Source organism: Puma concolor, chromosome B2 (genome assembly GCF_028749965.1).
Source record: "Puma concolor isolate L17-30 chromosome B2, mPumCon1.1.hap2, whole genome shotgun sequence".
NCBI lineage: Eukaryota > Metazoa > Chordata > Mammalia > Carnivora > Felidae > Puma > Puma concolor.
This window is the reverse complement of record NC_141671.1, coordinates 38,117,365-38,143,373: the sequence shown is the minus strand read 5'-3', so window position 1 is coordinate 38,143,373 and position 26,009 is coordinate 38,117,365. Positions and strand designations below refer to the sequence as shown.

The 26,009-nt window shown below is 38.4% G+C and overlaps 1 protein-coding gene across 5 annotated transcripts in view; it reads right to left on the bottom strand.

Moving 5' to 3' along the window:
- Window positions 1–26,009, bottom strand: part of DNAH8 (dynein axonemal heavy chain 8) — a 347,525-nt gene that overhangs the window by 205,332 nt on the left and 116,184 nt on the right. For all 5 annotated transcript variants that reach the window (XM_086706753.1, XM_086706756.1, XM_086706755.1 and 2 more), the window contains 6 exons: window positions 23,962–24,066; window positions 12,516–12,629; window positions 11,130–11,192; window positions 6,585–6,685; window positions 2,988–3,125; window positions 2,475–2,715 (listed from right to left, as the gene is read on the bottom strand). In XM_086706753.1, the coding sequence (XP_086562879.1) occupies window positions 2,475–2,715; window positions 2,988–3,125; window positions 6,585–6,685; window positions 11,130–11,192; window positions 12,516–12,629; window positions 23,962–24,066 (762 nt within the window). The remainder of the gene's footprint in view (window positions 1–2,474; window positions 2,716–2,987; window positions 3,126–6,584; window positions 6,686–11,129; window positions 11,193–12,515; window positions 12,630–23,961; window positions 24,067–26,009) is intronic.

Sequence of the window (26,009 nt, the reverse complement as noted above, 5' to 3'; positions counted from 1 at the left end):
GACTTCAATGAGACAGATGGGTGATTTACCAAATAGCTCAAAATAATGGTCATAATAATACTTAACAAGTTCAGGAGAAACATGCATGAACAAAGTGAGAATTTCAACAAAGAGAAAGAAAATATTTTAAAAGTACCAAACAGAAGTCATGGAGCTGAAGAATACAATCACAGAACAGAAAAATACAATAAAGGAATTCAATAGCAAACTAGATGAAGCACAAGAAAGGATCATGAACTCAAACACAGGGCAGTAGAACTTACCCAACTAGAGCAAAAAGAACAAAGAATGAAAAATAGTGAAGATAATTTAAGGGACTTAAATTTAAGATAGATCACATGGGCCAACATTCATGTTATACAAGTCCCAGAAGGAAAAGAGGGCAGAAAATTTATTTGAGGAAATAATGGCTGAAAACTCCCCTAAGATAGGGAAGGAAACAGACATCCACATGTAGGAAGTCCAGGGAGTTTCAAAACAGATGAACCAAGAGATCCACACCAAGACACATTAAAATTGAAGTGTCAAAAGTTAAAAACAAAGAGAACATCTTACAAGTAGCAAGAGAAAAACTTGTTACATACAAGGGAACTCTCACAAGACTAATAGCAGATTTTTCAGCAGAAATTGTGCAGACCAGAAGGGAGGAACACAATATATTCAAAGTGCTGAAAGAAAAAAAAAAGACAGAAACAACAACAACAAAAAACCCCTCTATCAAGAATACCCTACCTGGCAAATTTGTCCTTCAGAATCAAAGGAAAGATAAAGTTTTCCAGACAGGCCAAAGCTAAAGGAGTGCATCACCACTAGACAAATCTTACAAGAAATGTTGACAACAAAGCCAAGGAAACACAGGGAAAAATACACAAACGGGACAACATCAAACTGAAACGTTTCTGCATGGCGAAGAAAACCATCAACAAAATGAAAAGGCAAACTACAAATGAAATAAAATATTTGCAAATCATAAACCTGATAAGGAGTTAATATCTAAAATATACAAAGAACTCACACGACTCAACAGGAAAAAACCCCAACCGACCCAATTCATAAATGGGAGAGGATCAGAATAGACATTTTTCCACAGAAGACATGCAAATGGCTAATAGGTATAGGAAAATGTGCTCAACATCACTAATCCTCAGGGATTAGCAAATCAAAACCACAGTGAGACACCACCTCATACCTGTCAGAGTGGCTATCTTGACAAAGACAAGAAATAACAAGTATCAGTGAGGATGAGAAGAAAAGAGAAACCTGCATACTACACTGTTGGTGGGAATGTAAATTGGTGCAGCCGCTATAGAAAACAGTATGGAGGTTCTGAAAAAAAAAAATTAAAAATAGAGCTACATATGATCCAGCAATACTACTTCTGGGTATTTATTCAAAGAAAATGAAAACACTAATTCAAAAAGAAAGAAACCAGAACATAGATACTGAGAACAGACTAGTGCTGCCAGCCGGGTGTGTGTGTTGGGGCAGGGTGGGGGGTCAGGGGGGTGGCGGTGCAAATGAAATGGGTGAGGGTGGTTAAAGGTACAAACTTCTAGTTATAACACAAATAAGTCCTGGGGATCTAATGTACAGCACGATGACTATAGTTCACAATATTGTATTGTGTATTTGGGAGTTGTTAAGAGAAAAGTTCTCAACACAAGAAAAAAATCTTAACTATGTGTGGTGATGGATGTTAACTACATATATTGCAGTGATCACATTGTGATATACACATGTATAGAGTCATTATGTTACAAACATAAACTAATAAGTTTATATCTCAGCAATAAAAATCATATAATTATAGAAATTATATCTCAATAATAAAAAAGAAATACCATACAAACACTAAGCACACACAAAAGAACCAATTTAAAATCTTGGAAAGGAAAAATAATATGTAGTAGATTAATAAGGAAAAGTATAGAATTAGAAATCTGGAAAATGTTCTAAGGAATTCACCAGGAATGTAATACAGAAATAAACAGATTTTTTGCTTTTAAATGAGAGTGTAGGTAAGGGACAAGGAGGATAGATTTAGGACCTCCCAAATGAACATATTTCAAATAATCATCTTATTTCCTTGAGCTACTGTATTATTTTGCAAAATCAAAGGATGTTCAGGATCATTCCAAATTTTGAGGGTACATTATATAAGGCAATTAGTACACTCTTACATAAAATGTCTGTACAATTCTCAGAAAAGAAAAAGATTTAAAAAAAATTTTTTTCTAATGTTTATTTCTGAGAGAGAGAGAGAGAACGAGCACAAGTGGGGTGGGGCAGAGAGATGGAGACACAGAATCCAAAGCAGCTGTCAGCACAGAGCCCAACATGGGGCTTGAACTCGTGAACTGCAAAATCATGACCTGAGCCAAAGCTGGATGCCCAACCGACTGAGCCACCCAGGTGTCCCAGAAAAGAAAAAGATGTTCTTTAATGAACCAGTGATAAGATATAAGCTTTTGTACCTCAATGTCATCCTTATTTTTAAGTAGTGGTGCTTCCATAATATTTCTAAGACAAAACGAATCAGATTCCACATCAAACGGGGTTCCAGTTAACTCAGAGATTCGATCCCAGTGTCTCTGTTTCATTGCCTTATTGGTCATCATTTCCAGTAGAGGACATGACTCACTGAAATCATCAATTCTTTTTTTCAGATCCAAAAAAGCTTGCCAATCTTTAAGCCCTTTTGGGAGTTTACGACACCTTTCAGGGGAAAAAATTGTATCACTACACATTTCTTTGTGTACACACACACACACACACACACACACACACACACACACACACACATATAACAACTTTGCCATATATATGTATATGTATATATATATATATATATATATATATATATATATATATATACACACACATACATATGGCAATATATCAGAGGATAGATTCATTTGTTAAATACCTACAAGATCTTATGAAGATAGCCACTAGAAAAAGGTAAGTTTAATTCAATTAAAACTCACCTGTTTTGAAATTCCTGCAGTTCTGCATTAATTTTTTCAATGTCTACATCTCCCCAAAGTATTTCATAATAACCACTAATATTGCTCATTACGGTATCATAGAGTCCATACAGCTTCTGCAGCAAGTTGAGTTCCTTTCTGGGAAACCAAATATTTAAGTCATTGCATAATGTGTATTTTAAAAATAAATGTCATTATTGGATAGACAGAATTCATCCAATCAAATATTTCATACATCACATGTGTACTTTATATACACCAATATGCAAAAAACCCTGTTAGTTTCCAAACAAAGATTTTATTAAAGCTCCATCAATCGGGTCAAGTGTACAGCTCTCAAATATTCCAAGTCATACTATGACTTGACACTAACAAATGGCTTGATTATTATTACCATTCCAGTCACTGCAAACAGTGTGACCAGCACTTGGTAAGATCAAAGCTAAGGCTAAGATTTTAATTTTTTTTCTTTCAAATGCAAGTTGTTTTTTTATGAGAACATCTATCTTTAGGAAGTGACTTAAACATCACTTTCCTACCAAAAGCTTTCCCTCACGTACCCAAATGGAGTTATATACATAGCAAGAATAATAGGAGGGATTATAGATTCCTAGAAAAAGTCCTTTTATCGTGTAATACACCAAAAATTGAGTTTGTTGATGCTCCCAAGAATTCCTCAATGCTTAGCGGACCATGAGGGTCCCCTAGACCCAATTTCAGTTTTTGAGTTTATTTCTTGAGCAGTTCTAACTATTTGTAAGGATTGATGTTCACAACTTTTATGATGTATTATAAATAATGCAAAGGCCAAAGTTAAAATTTGCTTATGTTTTTAATAAAGTAAAACTCATTCTATCTTGCAATTATCAAATGGGCACACTGGGCCCTTTAAAAAACACTCTGTTTTTCCAATTCTTGCTTCATTTTGCTGATTCTTAGGAATGATCCCATTGTTAATCATGGAGTATTTCCAACTATGCTAAAAATGACTAAAATAATACAAAAAGAACAACAAGATCTCCAATAAAAAAGGGACAATTTTTCTTCAGGTTTCTTACTGTGTTGCCCAAAGCATTGTATCGTCTTTTAAGAAAGTATCAAGAGGAGGGCACCTGTTGGGATGAGCACTGGGTGTTGTATGGAAACCAATTTGACAATAAATTTCATATTAAAAATAAATAAATAAATAAAAGTAAAATGATCATTGTATTGAAAAAAAAAAGAAAGAAAGTATCAAGAAAGAACTCTGGAGAGACACCATTTTTGTTTTGTTTTTGTTGTTGTTGTTTAGCTCTCACTTAATACAGTTAAGGAATTGTTCATTTTTTATGTAAAACAGCAAAGAGAAGACAACTGACAAAAGAGTGTGTTTCCCAAGTATTGAACAGGAAAGAGACACAGGGCAACACACTAGACTCTAACTGTGATAGTCCAACTGGCTATGTAAGTGAGATCTCAGACTGTGGGTCTTTAGATGATAATTACCTAGATGAATTTTACCCAAATCAGTAATTTATGAGTGGACAATATGTTTATGTAGAGGCAAGGGTTTCATCCTGCAAATTTTTACAAGAACCTAAACCATCCCATTTCGTGAAAAGGATATATGACTGTTCTTCCATTATCTGTGATGTTTGTGTAACTTTTATTTGGGACATCCCCTAAGTAGACAGATGCTGAAGGCAGATGTGTACTCAAAGACAGATGATGCAGAAATGAAAAAGTTCATGGACTTGATCCTTCAAATGTGAAAGTAAAGATTTTTTGCATTCATAATGCAAGAAAGATGGTGATCCTCTCTTCAACAAAATTATGGGTGTCTGAGTTTTCAACAGCTCTGGGGTTTAGCAATGCAAGTCCAAGAAAAGTCAGAAGTAATAGTAAGTTAGAAGCTGTTGGAGATGGATTTGAAATCGGAAATCAGTGCCTACAGAATGGGTATGGTCCAGGTTTGTGCATGACAGCTGATGAGAAGTTGGTGGTGTCACCAGCAAGAATCCAAGAACTGACCTTTACTGTCCCACTGCTTGTACTCACTAATCTTTGCCTTAAATTTTTCCTTAAGCTTTTCTTTCTGTCTTACCTCTTAACTTAGGCAAAGGAAACCCAAAAGCACTACTCAGGTGGTATCCACTGCCCTCACAAGACCTCCCACTCGCCCAGATCCTTGGAGCTAAACTCATATGGACCATGGAGTGACCTCTGGAATGACTTACAATCACCTTCACCACATTATAATACTAAAATCTCCGCTGATGGAGAAGCACGTGCTTCATTTACATAACATACAATGTGTGTATTGGCATGTTTCCTTAAGGCACATGCGCAATCTCATGCCTGCCTTTACAAACAATGACAGAGCTTTCCTATTGATATATTCATTCTAACCCTAAATAAAAGGAATCCATTCACCCTCTCTCAGGGAATCATGGCTTTGGAAGCTATTCCCCATGATCTCTTTATTTGCTGCAAATAAAGTTTTCTTTGTGTGACAACTCAAACTTGTGCAGTTTCTGACTCACCAAGGAGCAAACTCACATTGGTTCTGTTACAGTTGGATTCCGAAGTCAGTTTCCACTTTGTGTAAATATCTTCAAACCAGGGTATTATGGAGTAAAAGTTTGGGTTTTCACTGCTTAAATTCTCACTACATTTTCTAATAAAAGTGCTTTTCACTTTTCAAACATACAAAAGTGCTTTGTATGTTTGCAAATTATTCATAAATCACTTAAATATAAAAAAATAAATAGTAAATGAGGATGGTTATTTTTCCTGGAATACTGAGGGCTAAAAGAAAACACTGAGTCTCACACTGAGCACGCAAAGAATTAACTAGAGAATTTATGAATATGCAGGACCCAATCCCTGAGATTCTGATTTAGTAAGTCAGGGTAAAGAACAGACATCTGCAATTCTAACACAACTGGTCATCCAGTTAAGCTTGGTGAATGAATGCTTGGAAAAAAAATACAAGCCATCTACCCTAAGGTAGTTGGAAGTATTAATTTATGGTCAGAAAATTTCTTATCTATTTTGCAAAGACATGTTAGAACTTTGATGAAATCAACATAAAGTTCTTTACTGAAACCATGATCCTAATAAGCTAAAGCCACTGTTCTAATTTTGAGTTTGAGGAAAGTTATACAAAATTCCATTAAGATATACTTGCTTAATTCCTAGATCTACTTACTATTTAAAATCAGTTAAGCTCCTTGGCCTTCAATCCTGATGAATTCTGTGTTTACTCAAAAGCGAAGAGCACTTAGCATAAATGCAATAAGAAGGGTTGGAAAGCCAAGGATGGCTATTCTTCTAAATTAAAAAAAAAAAAATCCAAAATTGCAGTGCTTCTATAGGCTAAATATAGACCACAAATACCACAACTTTGGCAACCTATTTTCAACTCCTCAAGGACATTTCTGTTGTATGTGGTGACCATGTATCCAGTGGGTCAGGAATAGCCAGGAATAAGGGGGATATTTAGGAGTGTTCTAGGGGAGGCTGTCTGCATGATAAAGGATTTAATGATGGCATGATTCTTCTAATGGACAGAATTTAATTATTTGCATGTATCACTTGTACAGTTTCTAAACTTACCTAGTTTTGTGTAAAACCTCATAATCAGTCACAGGCAATCCAAAAAGTTGTTCACCAGATGAATATGTAACAAACTTCCTCCACAGATCATCAAAATTGGCCTATAAGAAGATTTTTAAGTTGTAGTAAAATATAATTAATTCAGGCCCCATTAAGGTAGAATTTATTATACCTGGAATAAAAGCTACATTGAGGTTTGTTTAATAATATCTATCAAACAAGGATCTGTGAAGAAATTTATACTTCTGATACCAAGCTATCAGAAGAAAAGTTGACCACTTAATAAAATTAACTTTTAAGCATTTTAAAAGTATCCATTTTACATGAATTTTTTTTTCTTTAATAAATTAAGTGGTCCCTAGAAGACCTGGTTCTCAAGTTCCCATAAATATGTCTGAAAGTAATAAAACAGTATTTTAAATAACCTATAATTCAGGCTTTTTCACTAATTTAGACTTGTCATCTCTTCTACATGGTCCAAATGAGTGAGTATAATCCTTTCAACCCTGTTTTCCATTTTAATACCATTTGAAAGAATTCCAGCAATCTGAATCAACGAAGTTAATGCACATGTCCTTTGAACCAAAAGTGGAATCTCCTATACTTACAATGCTAAGTATAATAGTGTTTAAAGCACCAAACCAAATAGAAATAACCCACCTGTGATGAGATATGTGTGCTACACATAAAGGGTATAACATATCAATAGGGATCCCAAACTTCCAGCCCTGGAGAATGTCTGGCATCAGACCTCACAATACCCAGAGAGTGAATCAGATCTGACAGCTATGTTAGCTTCTTTTATTTCTTTTTTTTCCTTCAATTTTTTATTTAAATTCTAGTTAGTTAACATATAGTGTAGTATTGGTTTCAGGAGTAGAATTTAGTGATTCATCACTTACATATAACAGTGCTCATCACAAGTGCCTTCCTTAATACCCATCACCCATTTAGCCCCTCCCCCACGCACCTCCTTCCATCAATCCTCAGTCTGTTGTAAAGAATCTCTTATGGCTTGCTTCCCTTTCTCTCTGTCTCTCTGTCTCTCTCTCTTTCCCTTCCCATATGTTCATTTGTTTTGTTTCTTAAATTCCACAACATACTTTAAAGGAGCCAAATCAGGAAGGGGTGAGGACCTTGAAGGAACTCCAGTGAACTCTTAGTTCCTAGAAAGGGCCATATTTTGCACTTTTTACGTTTCTTGGTGGTTAGTACAGTGGTTACTCAACAAATTTACTGACTAAAGTGTCCATGGGACAAGGTGAACCCAGAAAAGGTGAAACAAAAACTTTAAAGTTAGCATACTTTAAAATAATGACATTTAAAATCTTGTCTATGAGGTAAAGACTATTGATGGATGCCAGTCACTCACCCCTTTTCCACTCAGCTCCCAAATAATGCAGCCAAATGGGGAGCAAAATAATCAGCTTTGTCAGCAGACCAACAGAATGCCCAGTAACTCCAGAAATCAGAGTAAAATTGCATCAGAGAACACCACTGCACCCTGAGACCCCACATGAGGCTCCTGCTTCTTTCCACAATCCAGATCTTGGCACCTGCTTCTCTTGGGGGTTGGGGGATGAAAGGGCACCTGCTTTTGAGGAGAGTTGGGTCACATGTTCAGCCAGATGCATGGGGAACAGCCTGCTTACCTCACACCCCCAAACACATGGAGAATAGAAGGAGCAAGATGGCAAGAGATGGGCCCTTCAATGTCTTTTCAATGAAGTGGCCACACCTCTGGTAAAAGGGTGACCCATTAAAGTCCCAGTTGCTAACCAATAAATTGGTAACTCCTGACGGAAAGACAAGGAGGTGGGTCTACCTTCAAAATACACCAAGCCTCCAACCACTTCTCATCAACTCCAATGCCACCAGGCTGGTCCAAGTTACTGTCATCCTGTCCTGGACTATTTCAATAGCCTCCTAATTACTCTCCCTGCTTCTACCCTTGACTGTCAATAATCTACTCTCAACACTTGTAGCTAGAGCAAGTCACTGAAAATATAAGTAAGTTGATGTCATATTTGCTTATACTCAGGACCTTTGCACCTGCTCATCCTTCTGCCTGGAAAGCTGCTCTTCCAGATACCTGCTGGGTCTGTTCCCTCATTTCTCTAGGTCTCCACTCAAATGTCACCTTTTCAAGGATGGCTTCTCTGGAGACCTTCCACTTTATGCACACACAGCCCAGCATGTTATTCCCCTTCCCTGCTTTATTTTTTTCCCTTGGCACTTATCACCATCCAACATTACTATCTATTTTCATCCTCCCTCTTGCTTTTATTGCTGAGGGGTTCTGCTTGGCTCAGCTGGCAGCCACCAGGTAAGCAGATCAATCTGGGTCCTGGCTCCTCCAGAGAGGCAGGCCTTTCCCCCAGGGCCCTGGGGACTTCAGGTAGCAAAGGATCAAGAGCCTCCTCCAGTGTCCAGCATAAAGTGCTGGCAAGGGTGATAGATAGGAGGATCTGGTTTTAGTCCAAGAGTGACCATTATTGTCCTAAGGACAAAAGAACCCAAACAATATCAAGGGATTATGACTTTTTGTCTGAGGACATCATATTCAATGAAAGGCTGCATTCCATGAAAACCCTGACCAGCACAGACAGCCTACCTTATAGAAAACCACCAGAGTTACTGGGCTGGACCTACCCCTCTGGAGCCAGGCAGCACACACAGTGGGTTCTGTGACAGCTGATTTCATCTACTTTGCACAAGTTTATTCCTCTAGGGTCAGCTGCAATTCCCGGTTGCTTGAAGGATCCTGGAGAAACACTTTTCTTATCTGGGTCTGGATTTTCCATTTAAACCACTCAAATCAAGGGAGATACTTGAAAATTCGATACCACATGAGAAATTCTACTTGGTTCTGATGGAAAAAGCCTGAAGTGCCCCTCTCATGAGAACCTGCGACTGGAGAGATCCCATTCAACTTGACTGAACCTTTTTTACTGCAGGTGCATCTGGTTGGTCTCAGTCTTTACTATTTCTTGCTTGTATTACTGAAACTGCCATCGGTCTGACCACCCTCCCTCCAAAACATTCTCCACACTAATGCCAGAGAAGTCTTTTAAACACACAACTGTTCTAAAAATTCAAATCTGAACAGATCATTCCCTGTTTAGAGCCTTCCAGCCCCTAGGATAGGCTACAAGCTCCTTATCATAGCCTACAAGGCTCTCTAAGGATTTCTGCCCACTGTGCTGCCTATCCCTCATCCCTATGCTTTCTGCCCAATGCACCCCACACTTCACTCTCTCATCTCCCCTAGATCTCCCTGCTTATGTCTTCATTTCTGGGAGGTACAAATTCTGTCTAATATATTTTCCCTCCTCTTTCCCCTGGCTAATTCTCATTAGTCCTTCAAGACGCAGCTTAGATGGCTCCTCTTCCAGGAAGCCTTTTCTGGGCTGCCCCATCAGCTCCCATCGGTCTGTTTCCATTAACACTGGTTCTCACACCTAGATCACAATGCTCACCACATGGTTTTGCAATTACAATCTATCCAGCTGTCTGTCTCCCTACCAGATTTTAGCAGCTTAGAAGAAAGAACCATTTCTTAATCACCTTTCTATTGACCAAGACACACAGCAGGTATCTGATAAATATTTTTTCATGACTACAAGTGCAGGTGGGATAGGGAACATAAAGAGAACATATAGCACAGCCACTACAAAAAACAGGATAGAGATTAGAAACAAAGAGGAGAATTTCCAGATAATCTTAGGGGCTGGCTTACATAGGAATCCATGAATCCACAAAACATTAACCTAAATGGGTGTGTGGTTTTTCTCTAGATGTGCTCAGCACTCTGGGCATAGAAAAAGAGGGTAAATGGTTGGCCTGACCCAGTAAGCATTGTCCAAGGTAGGGCAAATGAAGTGGGAATTTTAAAGTCATGGATACAGGGGTGCCTGGGTGGCGCAGTCGGTTAAGCGTCCGACTTCAGCCAGGTCACGATCTCGCGGTCTGTGAGTTCGAGCCCCGCGTCAGGCTCTGGGCTGATGGCTCGGAGCCTGGAGCCTGTTTCCGATTCTGTGTCTCCCTCTCTCTCTGCCCCTCCCCCATTCATGCTCTGTCTCTCTCTGTCCCAAAAATAAATAAACGTTGAAAAAAAAATTTTTTTAAAAATAAAGTCATGGATACAGAAGGAAGAAAAATAATGGATACAGAGAGAAGACAAGGAAACTTTTTGTCAATATTTTAAATTTGATATATTTTATTATTTTCATACATTTTATTATTCTATGAATTTTTACCATTAACACACAAACAAGATGTTTGGAACGAGAATAAGGTATAAGCTTAAGTTCAAAATCAAAATCTTATTCTCTAAAAATACAGAGAGAGATTCTGTGGAGAAGAGCATGAAGGGATATAAGAAAAGGAATCAATTACATTATTTAGCAGACTAGAATACAATTAAAATCTGTATGCACTTTAAACATTAACTTTTCCTCTGTAAGACAGAACACATACATTTTTCTCTAAAATTATTTTAAAGACTAACAACACATTTTCTATATGCAGAAAATGAAATTTTACCTGAAATATCTGTAGCCTGTTGCTAGCTTCTTGGGGTGGTATATTTGGAACCATGGGTCCTTCCTGTAATGAATAATATAATCTCCATTTAAATTCTTAATCACATGCATTTATCAATTTATTGAGTTTACCTATTATTTCCTTTTAAATCAATAAACATTATTTTTAATTGAAATGGTCAAATTTTGCCCCATAGATGAAGCTTTCATTTAGTTTTTGTAACAGCCTTACTGAGATATAATTCACATATCATACAATCTCTCACTGAAAACAGACAACTTGATGACTTTTACTATATTCACAAAGTTGTATAACCATGACCATTGTCAATTTTAGAATATTCACATCATTCCAACTGCCATTCATTTCTAAAGGACCATGACATAGCTAACAAAAAATGTGACAAAATTACACCCTGCATGAAGCTTGTACCACTAGAGCTCTGTCTCATGTCATTTATGATTGTAAACGATGATGCTGTGGTTACTCATTAGAATAACTGATCTAGAGTTCCGACAACAGCCTCCTTTCACCGATGGTTCAGCCCAATATGGAAACAGAGAAGCATGTAGGTGGAACACCTGGAAGAAACCAAAGGCAGTCTCTGGTGGCCATCATCCAGAAAACAGTTGCAAAAAGGACCCCAGATGATCTATACAATCATGAATACTACGGATATGCTAAATAATAGACTAGATTCCCAGTATAATAGAATACGAGGGCCATAAAATGTTAACAAATCCAACTAAAAGAGGCAAGTTCAGCACATGTAAAAAAAAAAAAAAGAAGGCATTTATGATTATTATTAAGGGCTTAAAATTATCTTATGAATCCAGACCCACTGTGACCACTAAAAGAAAGTAGCACATGTTAGGGAATATAGCCAACTTTTGAGTTTAACTTCAAAGAGGTGGATCGTTATTGGTCATGATACTAGGCTGAATAGTCTGTGGGACTGAGCAAGTGTGACATGGATTATTTATTTTCAATGACTCTGTTGGTTCTGTAGTAAAAAAAAAAAAAAAAGATCAGTTGCATAACGCCCTGGTATTATGGTATTTATAGTCTCTTGCAACCTTTCAACAACAGTATTCCATTTCCAACTATGAGCATTCTGGCCTGAGAAAGGACAAGAACAGACCCTTTGGTTCCTTCCACAATCTCAAAAGCTGTTCCTCCTTTTAACAGTTATATCTTCTTTCTTCCTCTATAAAACAAGCTTAAAGGACTAGCTATCTCCTGTTTTTCAGATAGCTGCAAATATGCAAGTACAGCCTCTTATATACAATGTGCAAATCACAGTGTATTTCTCAAGACTCATCACTGTCATCGCATATAACACTCCACAGAACATTTTAACCCACAGTATGCAAATACTTGGATTACCATCTCATACGCTTCTGCGAAGTTCATTACATCCTCACGAAAAACTTCCACGGCCTCAAGAAGATTACTTTTAAACTTTGGCTGCACTTGAACTAGTTCATCTTGCACAGAAACCTAGAATAAGAAAGAATACTCAACGTGAGATGTATTTAAATGAAAATGTATTTAAATGTATTTAAATGAAAGCCCTAATTCTATTCCAGCAAGTCTGTTATCCTGCAGATGCCCAGGGATGAACAAGGATGTCTCTGCAATGTTGTTTAAAAGACAAAAACAAAAACAAAAGAGAAATAAATAACCCAAATCCAGAAACAGGTGACACAAATAATTCTAGTTCATGACCTAAGAGGCAAAGCCAGCTTCTGTAACTGCGGTTAGGAAAAAGTTTTCTGACTGATCCAGTCCAGGCCATCACTGTGGCCAGGGGGACAGCTACTGCTTTAGGCCCAATCTGGGTCACAGGCTGGCTCTGGGGCCAGGTGAAGACCTGGGATTAATAACCTCTAGTAGGTTCCCATGGTTGTAGTGGTTGGAACAGTCACCTAAAAGAAAGTGATATTACTCTGGGTATTTAAAAAAAAGGGGGGGGGGGATGCCCTCTATAATACTCTTCAAAGTTTCTGTTTAAACCTTCAATCATAATAGCTATCACTTAATTCATACTACCTGCCATGCTTTTTACATACATTAACCCATTTAACCCTCACAACAACCCTGTGTGGTAAGTGCTGATATTATACTCATTTTACAGGTGAGAAAACTGAGGCACAGAGACACTAAATATAACCTCCCAAAGACCCCAGCATCAGCATGAGGCAAGGTCAAGATTCAAAACCTGGCAGTGTGGTTCCAGGGCTCCTGCTCTTAACTGTTCTGGACAACAGCATCTGCCTAGGCTACTTTAAGATTATGCATGATTGTAGTAAAAGGATGGGTCAATAGGCTTAACACTAACAGTTAAGGAGGTAGAACAACCTGAGTGAATCTTTCCCATTGAACAATAACAGAAAGTTGAGCTTCACTAAATCTCAGTGGAGGGTTCTCCCTTTCCTTCCCAAGATGCACTTCTCTGACTAAATCATCAATCGTTTTTAAAAATAAGTGATTAGTCAATACTAAACATGAATTTAGATAAACATGAGTATTGAAAAAGCATTTTATACACATTACATCAAGGGAGCCTCATAATCACACATAAAAAATTCCTAGTATGTTCCTGAATGATCACATGAAGAAATTGAGAAAGAAGGGTTATTAACTTGCATAAGGTCACCTAATTGGCTGGTGGCAGAGCTGGAATCATGAGTCATGACCCCAATTTGAGCTCTGTATCCTTGCAACTCTGTCTTGCTTCATCTCAGGGACAAATCTCTCCATAAATAAGGAATTTTAATCCAATGTTTAATTAACATTCAATAAAAATTTTCACTATAATTAAAGAATCTGGACCCACCCTTCAAGTTCATTTTTAATGTTTAACTGTGTAAATGTTTACCAACTTCAAAAACGCTTAGAGAGAAATATATAGGTATAAATACCTGCATTAAAAGAAAAAAATCTCAAATCAGTAACCTAACCATCCACCTTAACAAACCAGGCAAAGAAGAACTAAATGCAAAACAAGCAGAAGGAAATAATAAAAATTACAGCACAGATAAATGATACAGAGAATAGGAAAACAATAGAGAAAATCAACAAACTAAAAGTTTCTTCTTTGAAAAGATCAACAGAATTGACAAACCTTTACCTAGACTAACCAAGAATAAAGGAGAAAAATTACTCAAATTAACTAAAATTAAAAATGGAAGAGGGATATCACTACCTACTTTACAGAAATAAATGGAATTATAAGAACACAATAAATAAGAGTGAATTGGGACCCTATGGGGTAGGAGAAAATATTTGTAAATCATATACCTGATAGGAGTTAATATCCAGAATAGAGAATTCCTACAACTCAACAACAACAACAAAAACCACAAACAACTCAATTCTAAAATAGGCAAAGGACTTGACTAGACTTTTTCCCAAAGACAATATACAAATGGCCAGCAAGCATATAAAAAGATGATCAATGTTCTGTATCATAAGGGAAGTGCAAATCAAAACCACAACGACATACCACCTCACCCAATAGGATGCCCACTATCAAGGAAACAGAACATAACAAGTGCTGACAAGGATGTGAAGAAATTGGAACCTTTTTGCACTGTTGGTGGGAATGTAAAATGGTGCAGCTGATATGGAAAACAGTAGAGTGGATCTCAAAAACTTAAAAATGGAAAGTATATGATACAGAATTTCTATTCCTGGATATCTATACAAAAGAATTAAAAGTGGGGTCTCAAAGAGATATCTGCACTTTCATGTTCATGGCAGCATTATTCACAATGGCCAAAAGATGGAAGCAATCCAAGTGTCCACTGAGAGATGAATGAATAAACAAAATGTGGCATACACACATAATGGAATATTAGTCCGACTTGAAAAGGAAGGAAATTCTGACACATGTTACAACATGGATGAACCTTGAGGACATTATGCTAACTGAAATAAGCCAGTCACAAAAAGATTGCATGATTCTACTTATATGAGGTACCAAAAGTAGTCAAACTTATAGAGGCAGAAAGCAGAATGGTGGTTGCCAGGGACTGGGGAAACAGAGAAATGAATTATTATGTAATACATATAGAATTTAAGTTTTATAAGATGAAAAATTTCTGAAGATTGGTTGCACAACAATGTGAATATACTTAACACTACTAACTACACTTAAAAATAGTTAAGATGTTAAACACTATGTGTATTTTACCATTATTTAAAAGGAAAAACCCTGCACATGGCTACAATAATCAAGTCATTAGGTTATGGGCATAAGGGTAGACATATGAAGCAACAGAATAGAATTGAGAGTCCAGAAATAACTCCCTAGTTTTATGGTCAACTGATTTCAACAAGCGTGCCAAGGCAATTCATTGGTGAAAGAACAGTCTTTTCAACAAATGGTGCTGAGACAACTGGATACCCACATGCTTTTGCATGAAGTTGAACCCTTAACTCACACCATATATAAGAATTAACTCAATGTATCAGAAACCTAATATAAGGGCTAAAATTCTAAAATTCACATAAGAAAACATAGTAGTAAATCTTCATGACCCTGGATTTGGCAAAGGTTTTCTAGACATGATACTAAAACACAAGCAACAACAACAACAAATAGATAAATTGGACTTTATTAAAAATTAAGTCAAAATTTAAAAATTTTGTGCTTCAAATTCAGAGACAGAATGTAGAATGGTGGTTACCAGGGTTTGAGGGGAAGGGAGAATGTAGAGTTACTATTTAATAGGCATAGAGTTGCAGATTTACAACATGAAAGGAATTATAGGGATATATAGTGTAATGGCTGCATAACAATGTGAATGTCTTTAATACCACTGAACTGTGCTCTTAAAAAATGATTAAGACCTTGAGGAAGATGGCGGCGTAGGAGGACGCTGGGCTCACCGCGCGTCCTGCTGATCACTTAGATTCCACCTACACCTGCCTAAATAACCCAGAAAACCACCAGAGGATTAGCAGAACGGAGTCGCCAGAGCCAAGCGCAGACGAGAGGCCCACGGAAGAGGGTAGGAAGGGCGGCGAGGCGGTGCGCGCTCCACGGACTGGCGGGAGGGAGCCGGGGCGGAGGGGCGGCTCGCCGGCCAAGCAGAGCCCCCGAGTCTGGCTTGCAAAAAGCGGAGGGCCTGACGGACTGTGTTCCGACAGCAAGCGCGACTTAGCGTCTGGGAAGTCATAAGCTAACAGCTCTGCTCAGAAAGCGGGAAGGCTGGAGGACAAAGGGAAGGAGAGCTGCTGAGCCCCCGGACGACAGAGCTCAGTTTGGTGGGGAACAAAGGCGCTCGCCAGCGCCATCTTCCCCGCCCATCCCCCAGCCAAAATCCCAAAGAGAACCAGTTCCTGCCAGGGAACTTGCTCGCTCCGCGCAAACACCCAACTCTGCGCTTCTGCGGAGCCAAACCTCCGGCAGCGGATCTGACTCCCTCCTGCTGCCACAGGGCCCCTCCTGAAGTGGATCACCTAAGGAGAAGCAAGCTAAGCCTGCCCCTCCTGCCCCTGTGCACCTTGCCTACCCACCCCAGCTAAGACGCCAGATCCCCAGCATCACAAGCCTGGCAGTGTGCAAGTAGCCCAGACAGACCACCCCACCCCACAGTGAATCCCGCCCCTAGGAGAGGGGAAGAGAAGGCACGCACCAGTCTGACTGTGGCCCCAGCGGTGGGCTGGGAGCAGACATCAGGTCTGACTGCGGCTCCGCCCACCAACTCCAGTTATACACCACAGCACAGGGGAAGTGCCCTGCAGGTCCTCACCACGCCAGGGACTATCCAAAATGACCAAGCGGAAGAATTCCCCTCAGAAGAATCTCCAGGAAATAACAACAGCTAATGAGCTGATCAAAAAGGATTTAAATAATATAACAGAAAGTGAATTTAGAATAATAGTCATAAAATTAATCGCTGGGCTTGAAAACAGTATAGCTGACAGCAGAGACTCTCTTGCTACAGAGATCAAGGGACTAAGGAACAGTCACGAGGAGCTGAAAAACGCTTTAAACGAAATGCATAACAAAATGGAAACCACCACGGCTCGGATTGAAGAGGCAGAGGAGAGAATAGGTGAACTAGAAGATAAAGTTATGGAAAAAGAGGAAGCTGAGAAAAAGAGGGATAAAAAAATCCAGGAATATGAGGGGAAAATTAGAGAACTAAGTGATACACTAAAAAGAAATAATATACGCATCATTGGTATCCCAGAGGAGGAAGAGAGAGGGAAAGGTGCTGAAGGGGTACTTGAAGAAATAATAGCTGAGAACTTCCCTGAACTGGGGAAGGAAAAAGGCATTGAAATCCAAGAGGCACAGAGAACTCCCTTCAGACGTAACTTGAATCGATCTTCTGCACGACATATCATAGTGAAACTGGCAAAATACAAGGATAAAGAGAAAATTCTGAAAGCAGCAAGGGGTAAACGTGCCCTCACATATAAAGGGAGACCTATAAGACTCGTGACTGATCTCTCTTTTGAAACTTGGCAGGCCAGAAAGAATTGGAACGAGATTTTCAGGGTGCTAGACAGAAAAAATATGCAGCCGAGAATCCTTTATCCAGCAAGTCTGTCATTTAGAATAGAAGGAGAGATAAAGGTCTTCCCAAACAAACAAAAACTGAAGGAATTTGTCACCACTAAACCAGCCCTCCAAGAGATCCTAAGGGGGACCCTGTGAGACAAAGTACCAGAGACATCACTACAGGCATAAAACATACAGACATCACAATGACTCTAAACCCATATCTTTCTATAATAACACTGAATGTAAATGGACTAAATGCGCCAACCAAAAGACATAGGGTATCAGAATGGATAAAAAAACAAGACCCATCTATTTGCTGTCTACAAGAGACTCATTTTAGACCTGAGGACACCTTCAGATTGAAAGTGAGGGGATGGAGAACTATTTATCATGCTACTGGAAGCCAAAAGAAAGCTGGAGTAGCCATCCTTATATCAGACAAACTAGATTTTAAATTAAAGGCTGTAACAAGAGATGAAGAAGGACATTATATAATAGTGACAGGGTCTATCCATCAGGAAGAGCTAACAATTATAAATGTCTACGCGCCGAATACCGGAGCGCCCAAATATATAAAACAATTACTCATAAACACAAGCAACCTTATTGATAAGAATGTGGTAATTGCAGGGGACTTTAACACCCCACTTACAGAAATGGATAGATCATCTAGACACACGATCAATAAAGAAACAAGGGCCCTGAATGAGACATTGGATCAGATGGACTTGACAGATATATTTAGAACTCTGCATCCCAAAGCAACAGAATATACTTTCTTCTCGAGTGCACATGGAACATTCTCCAAGATAGATCATATACTGGGTCACAAAACAGCCCTTCATAAGTTTACAAGAATTGAAATCATACCATGCATACTTTCAGACCACAACGCTATGAAGCTTGAAATCAACCACAGAAAAAAGTCTGGAAAACCTCCAAAAGGATGGAGGTTAAAGAACACCCTACTAACGAATGAGTGGGTCAACCAGGCAATTAGAGAAGAAATTAAAAAATATATGGAAACAAACGAAAATGAAAATACAACAATCCAAACGCTTTGGGACGCAGCGAAGGCAGTCCTGAGAGGAAAATACATTGCAATCCAGGCCTATCTCAAGAAACAAGAAAAATCCCAAATACAAAATCTAACAGCACACCTAAAGGAACTAGAAGCAGAACAGCAAAGGCAGCCTAAACCCAGCAGAAGAAGAGAAATAATAAAGATCAGAGCAGAAATAAACAATATAGAATCTAAAAAAACTGTAGAGCAGATCAACGAAACCAAGAGTTGGTTTTTTGAAAAAATAAACAAAATTGACAAACCTCTAGCCAGGCTTCTCAAAAAGAAAAGGGAGATGACCCAAATAGATAAAATCATGAATGAAAATGGAATTATTACAACCAATCCCTCAGAGATACAAACAATTATCAGGGAATACTATGAAAAATTATATGCCAACAAATTGGACAACCTAGAAGAAATGGACAAATTCCTGAACACCCACACTCTTCCAAAACTCAATCAGGAGGAAATAGAAAGCTTGAACAGACCCATCACCAGCGAAGAAATTGAATCGGTTATCAAAAATCTCCCAACAAATAAGAGTCCAGGACCAGATGGCTTCCCAGGGGAGTTCTACCAGACGTTTAAAGCAGAGATAATACCTATCCTTCTCAAGCTATTCCAAGAAATAGAAAGGGAAGGAAAACTTCCAGACTCATTCTATGAAGCCAGTATTACTTTGATTCCTAAACCAGACAGAGACCCAGTAAAAAAAGAGAACTACCGGCCAATATCCCTGATGAATATGGATGCAAAAATTCTCAATAAGATACTAGCAAATCGAATTCAACGGCATATAAAAAGAATTATTCACCATGATCAAGTGGGATTCATTCCTGGGATGCAGGGCTGGTTCAACATTCGCAAATCAATCAACGTGATACATCACATTAACAAAAAAAAAGAGAAAAACCATATGATCCTGTCAATCGATGCAGAAAAGGCCTTTGACAAAATCCAGCACCCTTTCTTAATAAAAACCCTTGAGAAAGTCGGGATAGAAGGAACATACTTAAAGATCATAAAAGCCATTTATGAAAAGCCCACAGCTAACATCATCCTCAACGGGGAAAAACTGAGAGCTTTTTCCCTGAGATCAGGAACACGACAGGGATGCCCACTCTCACCGCTGTTGTTTAACATAGTGCTGGAAGTTCTAGCATCAGCAATCAGACAACAAAAGGAAATCAAAGGCGTCAAAATTGGCAAAGATGAAGTCAAGCTTTCGCTCTTTGCAGATGACATGATATTATACATGGAAAATCCGATAGACTCCACCAAAAGTCTGCTAGAACTGATACATGAATTCAGCAAAGTTGCAGGATACAAAATCAATGTACAGAAATCAGTTGCATTCTTATACACTAACAATGAAGCAACAGAAAGACAAATAAAGAAACTGATCCCATTCACAATTGCACCAAGAAGCATAAAATACCTAGGAATCAATCTAACCAAAGATGTAAAGGATCTGTATGCTGAAAACTATAGAAAGCTTATGAAGGTAATTGAAGAAGATTTAAAGAAATGGAAAGACATTCCCTGCTCATGGATTGGAAGAATAAATATTGTCAAAATGTCAATACTACCCAAAGCTATCTACACGTTCAATGCAATCCCAATCAAAATTGCACCAGCATTCTTCTCGAAACTAGAACAAGCAATCCTAAAATTCATATGGAACCACAAAAGGCCCCGAATAGCCAAAGTAATTTTGAAGAAGAAGACCAAAGCAGGAGGCATCACAATCCCAGACTTTAGCCTCTACTACAAAGCTGTCATCATCAAGACAGCATGGTATTGGCACCAAAACAGACACATAGACCAATGGAATAGAATAGAAACCCCGGAACTAGACCCACAAACGTACGGCCAACTCATCTTTGACAAAGCAGGAAAGAACATCCAATGGAAAAAAGACAGTCTCTTCAACAAATGGTGCTGGGAGAACTGGACAGCAACATGCAGAAGGTTGAAACTAGACCACTTTCTCACACCATTCACAAAAATAAACTCCAAATGGATAAAGGACCTGAATGTGAGACAGGAAACCATCAAAACCTTAGAGGAGAAAGCAGGAAAAGACCTCTCTGACCTCAGCCGTAGCAATGTCTTACTCGACACATCCCCAAAGGCAAGGGAATTAAAAGCAAAAGTGAATTACTGGGACCTTATGAAGATAAAAAGCTTCTGCACAGCAAAGGAAACAACCAACAAAACTAAAAGGCAACCAACGGAATGGGAAAAGATATTTGCAAATGACATATCGGACAAAGGGCTAGTCTCCAAAATCTATAAAGAGCTCACCAAACTCCACACCCGAAAAGCAAATAACCCAGTGAAGAAATGGGCAGAAAACATGAATAGACACTTCTCTAAAGAAGACATCCGGATGGCCAACAGGCACATGAAAAGATGTTCAGCGTCGCTCCTTATCAGGGAAATACAAATCAAAACCACACTCAGATATCACCTCACGCCAGTCAGAGTGGCCAAAATGAACAAATCAGGAGACTATAGATGCTGGAGAGGATGTGGAGAAACGGGAACCCTCTTGCACTGTTGGTGGGAATGCAAATTGGTGCAGCCGCTCTGGAAAGCAGTGTGGAGGTTCCTCAGAAAATTAAAAATAGACCTACCCTATGACCCAGCAATAGCACTGCTAGGAATTTATCCAAGGGACACAGGAGTACTGATGCATAGGGGCACTTGTACCCCAATGTTCATAGCAGCACTCTCAACAATAGCCAAATTATGGAAAGAGCCTAAATGTCCATCAACTGATGAATGGATAAAGAAATTGTGGTTTATATACACAATGGAGTACTACGTGGCAATGAGAAAAAATGAAATATGGCCTTTTGTAGCAACGTGGATGGAACTGGAGAGTGTGATGCTAAGTGAAATAAGCCATACAGAGAAAGACAGATACCATATGGTTTCACTCTTATGTGGATCCTGAGAAACTTAAGAGAAACCCATGGGGGAGGGGAACAAAAAAAAAAAAAAAAAAAAAAGAGGTTAGAGTGGGAGAGAGCCAAAGCATAAGAGACTGTTGAGAACTGAGAACAAACTAAGGGTTGATGGGGGGTGGGAGGGAGGAGAGGGTGGGTGATGGGTACTGAGGAGGGCACCTTTTGGGATGAGCACTGGGTGTTGTATGGAAACCAATTTGACAATAAATTTCATATATAAATAAAAAAAAAAAAAAAAAAAAAAAAAAAAAAAATGATTAACATGGTAAATTTCATGTTATGTGTCTTTTAATGTGGAAAAAAAAACAAAAAAAAAGAAAAAAAGGACACTGTCAAGATACTGAAAAGATATCTTCTTTATCCATTCATCAGTTGATGGACACTTGGGCTATTTCCATAATTTAGCTATTGTAGATAATGCTGCTATAAATATTGGGGTGCATGTATCCCTTTGAATTAGTCCTTTGGGTAAATATCTAATAGTGCAAATGCTGAATCATAGAGTAGTTCCATTTTTAACTTTTTTGAGGAACCTCCATACTGTCTTCCACAGTGGCTGCACAAGTTTGCATTCTCACCAACAGTGCAAGAGGGTTCCCCTTTCTCCACATCCTTGCCAACACCTGTTGTTTCTTGTGTTGTTAATTTTAGCCAGTCTGACCGGCGTTAGGTGCTATCTCATTGTAGTTTTGATTTGCATTTCCCTGACAACATGGATGGGGCTGAAATAAGTCAGTCAAAGACACACACCATATGATTTCACCCATATGTGGAATTTAAGAAACAAAACAAATGAGCAAAGGGGGAGACAGAGATTGAGAGAGACAGAGAGAGTGAGAGACAGACAGAAAGACAGACAGACAGAGGCAAACCAAGAAACAGACTCTTAAAGACAGAAAACAAATTGATGGTTACCAGAGGAGAGGTTGGTGGGGGATGGGTTAAACAGGTGACGGAGATTAAGGAGTGCACTTGTTGTGATGAGCACTGGGTGTTCAATGGGAAGTACTGGCTCACTACATTGTACACCTACATCTAATATTACATTATGCCTTAACTAGCTGGAATTCAAGCAAAAACTTGAAAAATATAAAGAAAAAAAAGAAAATGAAATTGAAAATTCAACCCACAGAATGATAGAAAATATTTGCAAATCCTTTGATATAGGACTTATATCCAAAATATATAAAGAACTCTTACAACTCAAAAATAAAAAGACAACTCATTTTTTTTAAAAAAGCAAAGTATTGGGGTGCCTGGGTGGCTCAGTCAGTTGAGCGTCTGACTTCGGCTCAGGTCATGATTTCACGGTTCATGAGTTCGAGCCCCGCATCTGGCTCGCTGCTGTAAGTGCAGAGCCTGCTTCAGACCCTCTATCCTCCCCTCTCTCTGCCCCTCCCCAGCTCATTCTTGCTCTCTCTTTCTCAAAAATAAATAAACATTAAAAATAAATAAATAAATAAATAAATAAATAAATAGCAAAGTATTTAAGTTCACATTTCTCCAGACAAGATGGATGAATGGCCAATAAGTATATGATGCTCAACATCATTAGACACTAGGGAAATAAAGTCATGGTACATAGGACAACATGGATAAACTTCAAAACATTATGCTAAATGAAAGAAGCCAGTCACAAAAGGCTACATATCATATGATTCCATCTATATATTTTTTTTATTTTTATTTTTTTTAAATTTTTTTTTTTCTTCAAAGTTTTTATTTTTATTTTTGGGACAGAGAGAGACAGAGCATGAACGGGGGAGGGGCAGAGAGAGAGGGAGACACAGAATCAGAAACAGGCTCCTGGCTCCTAGCCATCAGCCCAGAGCCCGACGCGGGGCTCGAACTCACGGACCGCGAGATCGTGACCTGGCTGAAGTCGGACGCTTAACCGACTGCGCCACCCAGGCGCCCCGATTCCATCTATATTAATGTCCAGAAAAGACAAATCCACAGAGACAAAAAAGTAAATTTGTGGTTGCTAGTGACTGGGGTAAGAGGAAGAAGAAGTGGTTGCTAGTGAGTATGGGGTTTCTCTTGGGAATACGAAAGTGTCCTAAAAGTAGATAATAATGGTGGTTATGTGACTCTATGAATATACTAAAAATCGCTTTTCATATACTTTGAAATAGTAAATTTTATGGTATGTAAATTATATCTCAATAAAGCTCTTAAAATACATATATTTAAGCTTTAAAATGTATGAAAAAAATTTTTCTAGAGATAGGGACTTCTAAAAAAAATAAGAATTAAATTTATACTTACAGCTTTGCTCTGCAATCTGTTGAAAGAATATCTCAAGGTGTCAACTGCTTCTGATTCTTCTTTGGTTACTTCAACTTCAAATCTGTTTAAAATAGCATAGGCTTCCTGGAGAGTGGGAGTAGAGTTCAGAAACATCACAAGGAAAGCAATTGACAAATGATTTAGATTCCTTCAAAAACACATTGCTATTCTCCCCATTCTTAGAAGAAGACAGTACATTCCAGAAGAGTGGTTCCTAAATTAAACGTGTATAAAAAGTGCCTCTAGATTCTAACTGATACCAGATATTTACTCTAGATCCTCGGTCCTGAAATCTGCATTTAATAAGCACCTAAGTGATTCTGATGGAGATGTGGGCAGATCCTAGTATTTCTAGGAAATACTATCCTAGAAAATATCCCTAGAATCATTTTCTGCCTCTCTCTCTCCTCCTTGATCTTGTGCAACACCATGCAAAATATCTTCTCATTACTCTATTCAAATAAGGGCTGGCTATGTAAAAAATAGAATGAAACAATGATATGGGAGATATTCTGAAGAAAAGAGACTTGAATGACCAGAGGAATGGACTGGCAAATGGATTTACCAAAAGAATTTATGCTGAAGAATAAAGTTTCTGTAGTCAAGAAAAAATGATATGATAATTTGTTAAATCTTGAGGAATGGATGGTCAGGTATCAAAAATTCCCAAACACTAAGATTTAAAGAGGTATTAAAGATATGAAGTGCATTAGCTACCAGAGAGTATGAACACTAAATGGTTTTTAGAAGGCAATACTCGACTATGAGCACTGGCATACCAAACAGAGGCAGTGAGAATGCCAATCCCGCAGGTATTTTGGGGAATAAGGGAGAATGTTCCTTACAGAATTTGAATTTAAATTTAAATTTAGATTTAATTTAGAGAATTTTTTTTAAAAGAGTCATAATATAAACTAAGACTCTGATTTTTATTATCAGTATGAGCCAGGAATTTAAATATGAGTCATAAAATACTTGTAGTACACAAAATAATGGCCTCTCCAATGTTGTCTGCATCCTAATCTCCACAACCTATGACTATGTTACTTTACACGGCAAAAGGAAATTTGCAGATGTGATTATGTTTAAAAAACTTGAGATGGGCAGATTGTCGTGGATAAACTGGGTGGGCCCCATGTAATCACAAAGGTCCATATAAGGGCAAGAGGGAGGCCGGAGAGTAGAATCAGAGATGTGAAGCTGAAGCAGGGGCAGGAGTGACACCACTGCTGGAAGGGGCTGTAAGCCAAGGAATAGAGGTGGCCTCTAGGAGCTAGAAAAGGCAAGGAATGGAATCCCCCCTCCCTAAGAGCCTCCAGAAAGAATACAGCTCTGCTGACATCTTGATTTTAGCCCCATAAAATCCATTTTCAGACTTAGGATCTGTAGAACTATAAAATAATACATCTATGTTGTTTTAAGCCATTAAGTTTATGGTAATTTGTTATAGCTGCAGTAGGAAACTAATACAGTACTCTACCCTAAAAATATTTCCGATCTTAGTTCCAACAGTTTACTATTGAGCCTAAGTGTACTGCTCCCACCATGCTGCCCTGAGTATGCCATTGATCAGGAGTGAGACCTGTAAGTGGTTTCTAAAGAAAGCTAAAGATATTTGGGGAACTTGGCTACCATGTCAGGACTGACATGAAAGCACAAAACCATTCATTTCTGTAAAATGTTGGTGTTACCATAAAAAAACTGAACACTGTCTAGACCAATTCAGCATTATTAAATATCAATATTCCTTTGTATACTGTTCACTGTTGATAATTGTCAAAATCTCTCCAACGACATCAAATCAGAAAGGAGAAAGAGGCAGACTATGCCATAAAATAGATGAAGTATGTTAACAGGATCAATTTTCATGTGTGTGTGTTTGTGTCTTTTTAAATTTTTTAATAATTTTTAAATGTTTATTTATTTTTGAGACAGATAGGGAGACAGAGTGCAAGCAGGGGAGGGTCAGAGAGAGGGAGACACAGAATCCAAAGCAGGCTCCAAGCTTTGAGCTGTCAGCACAGAGT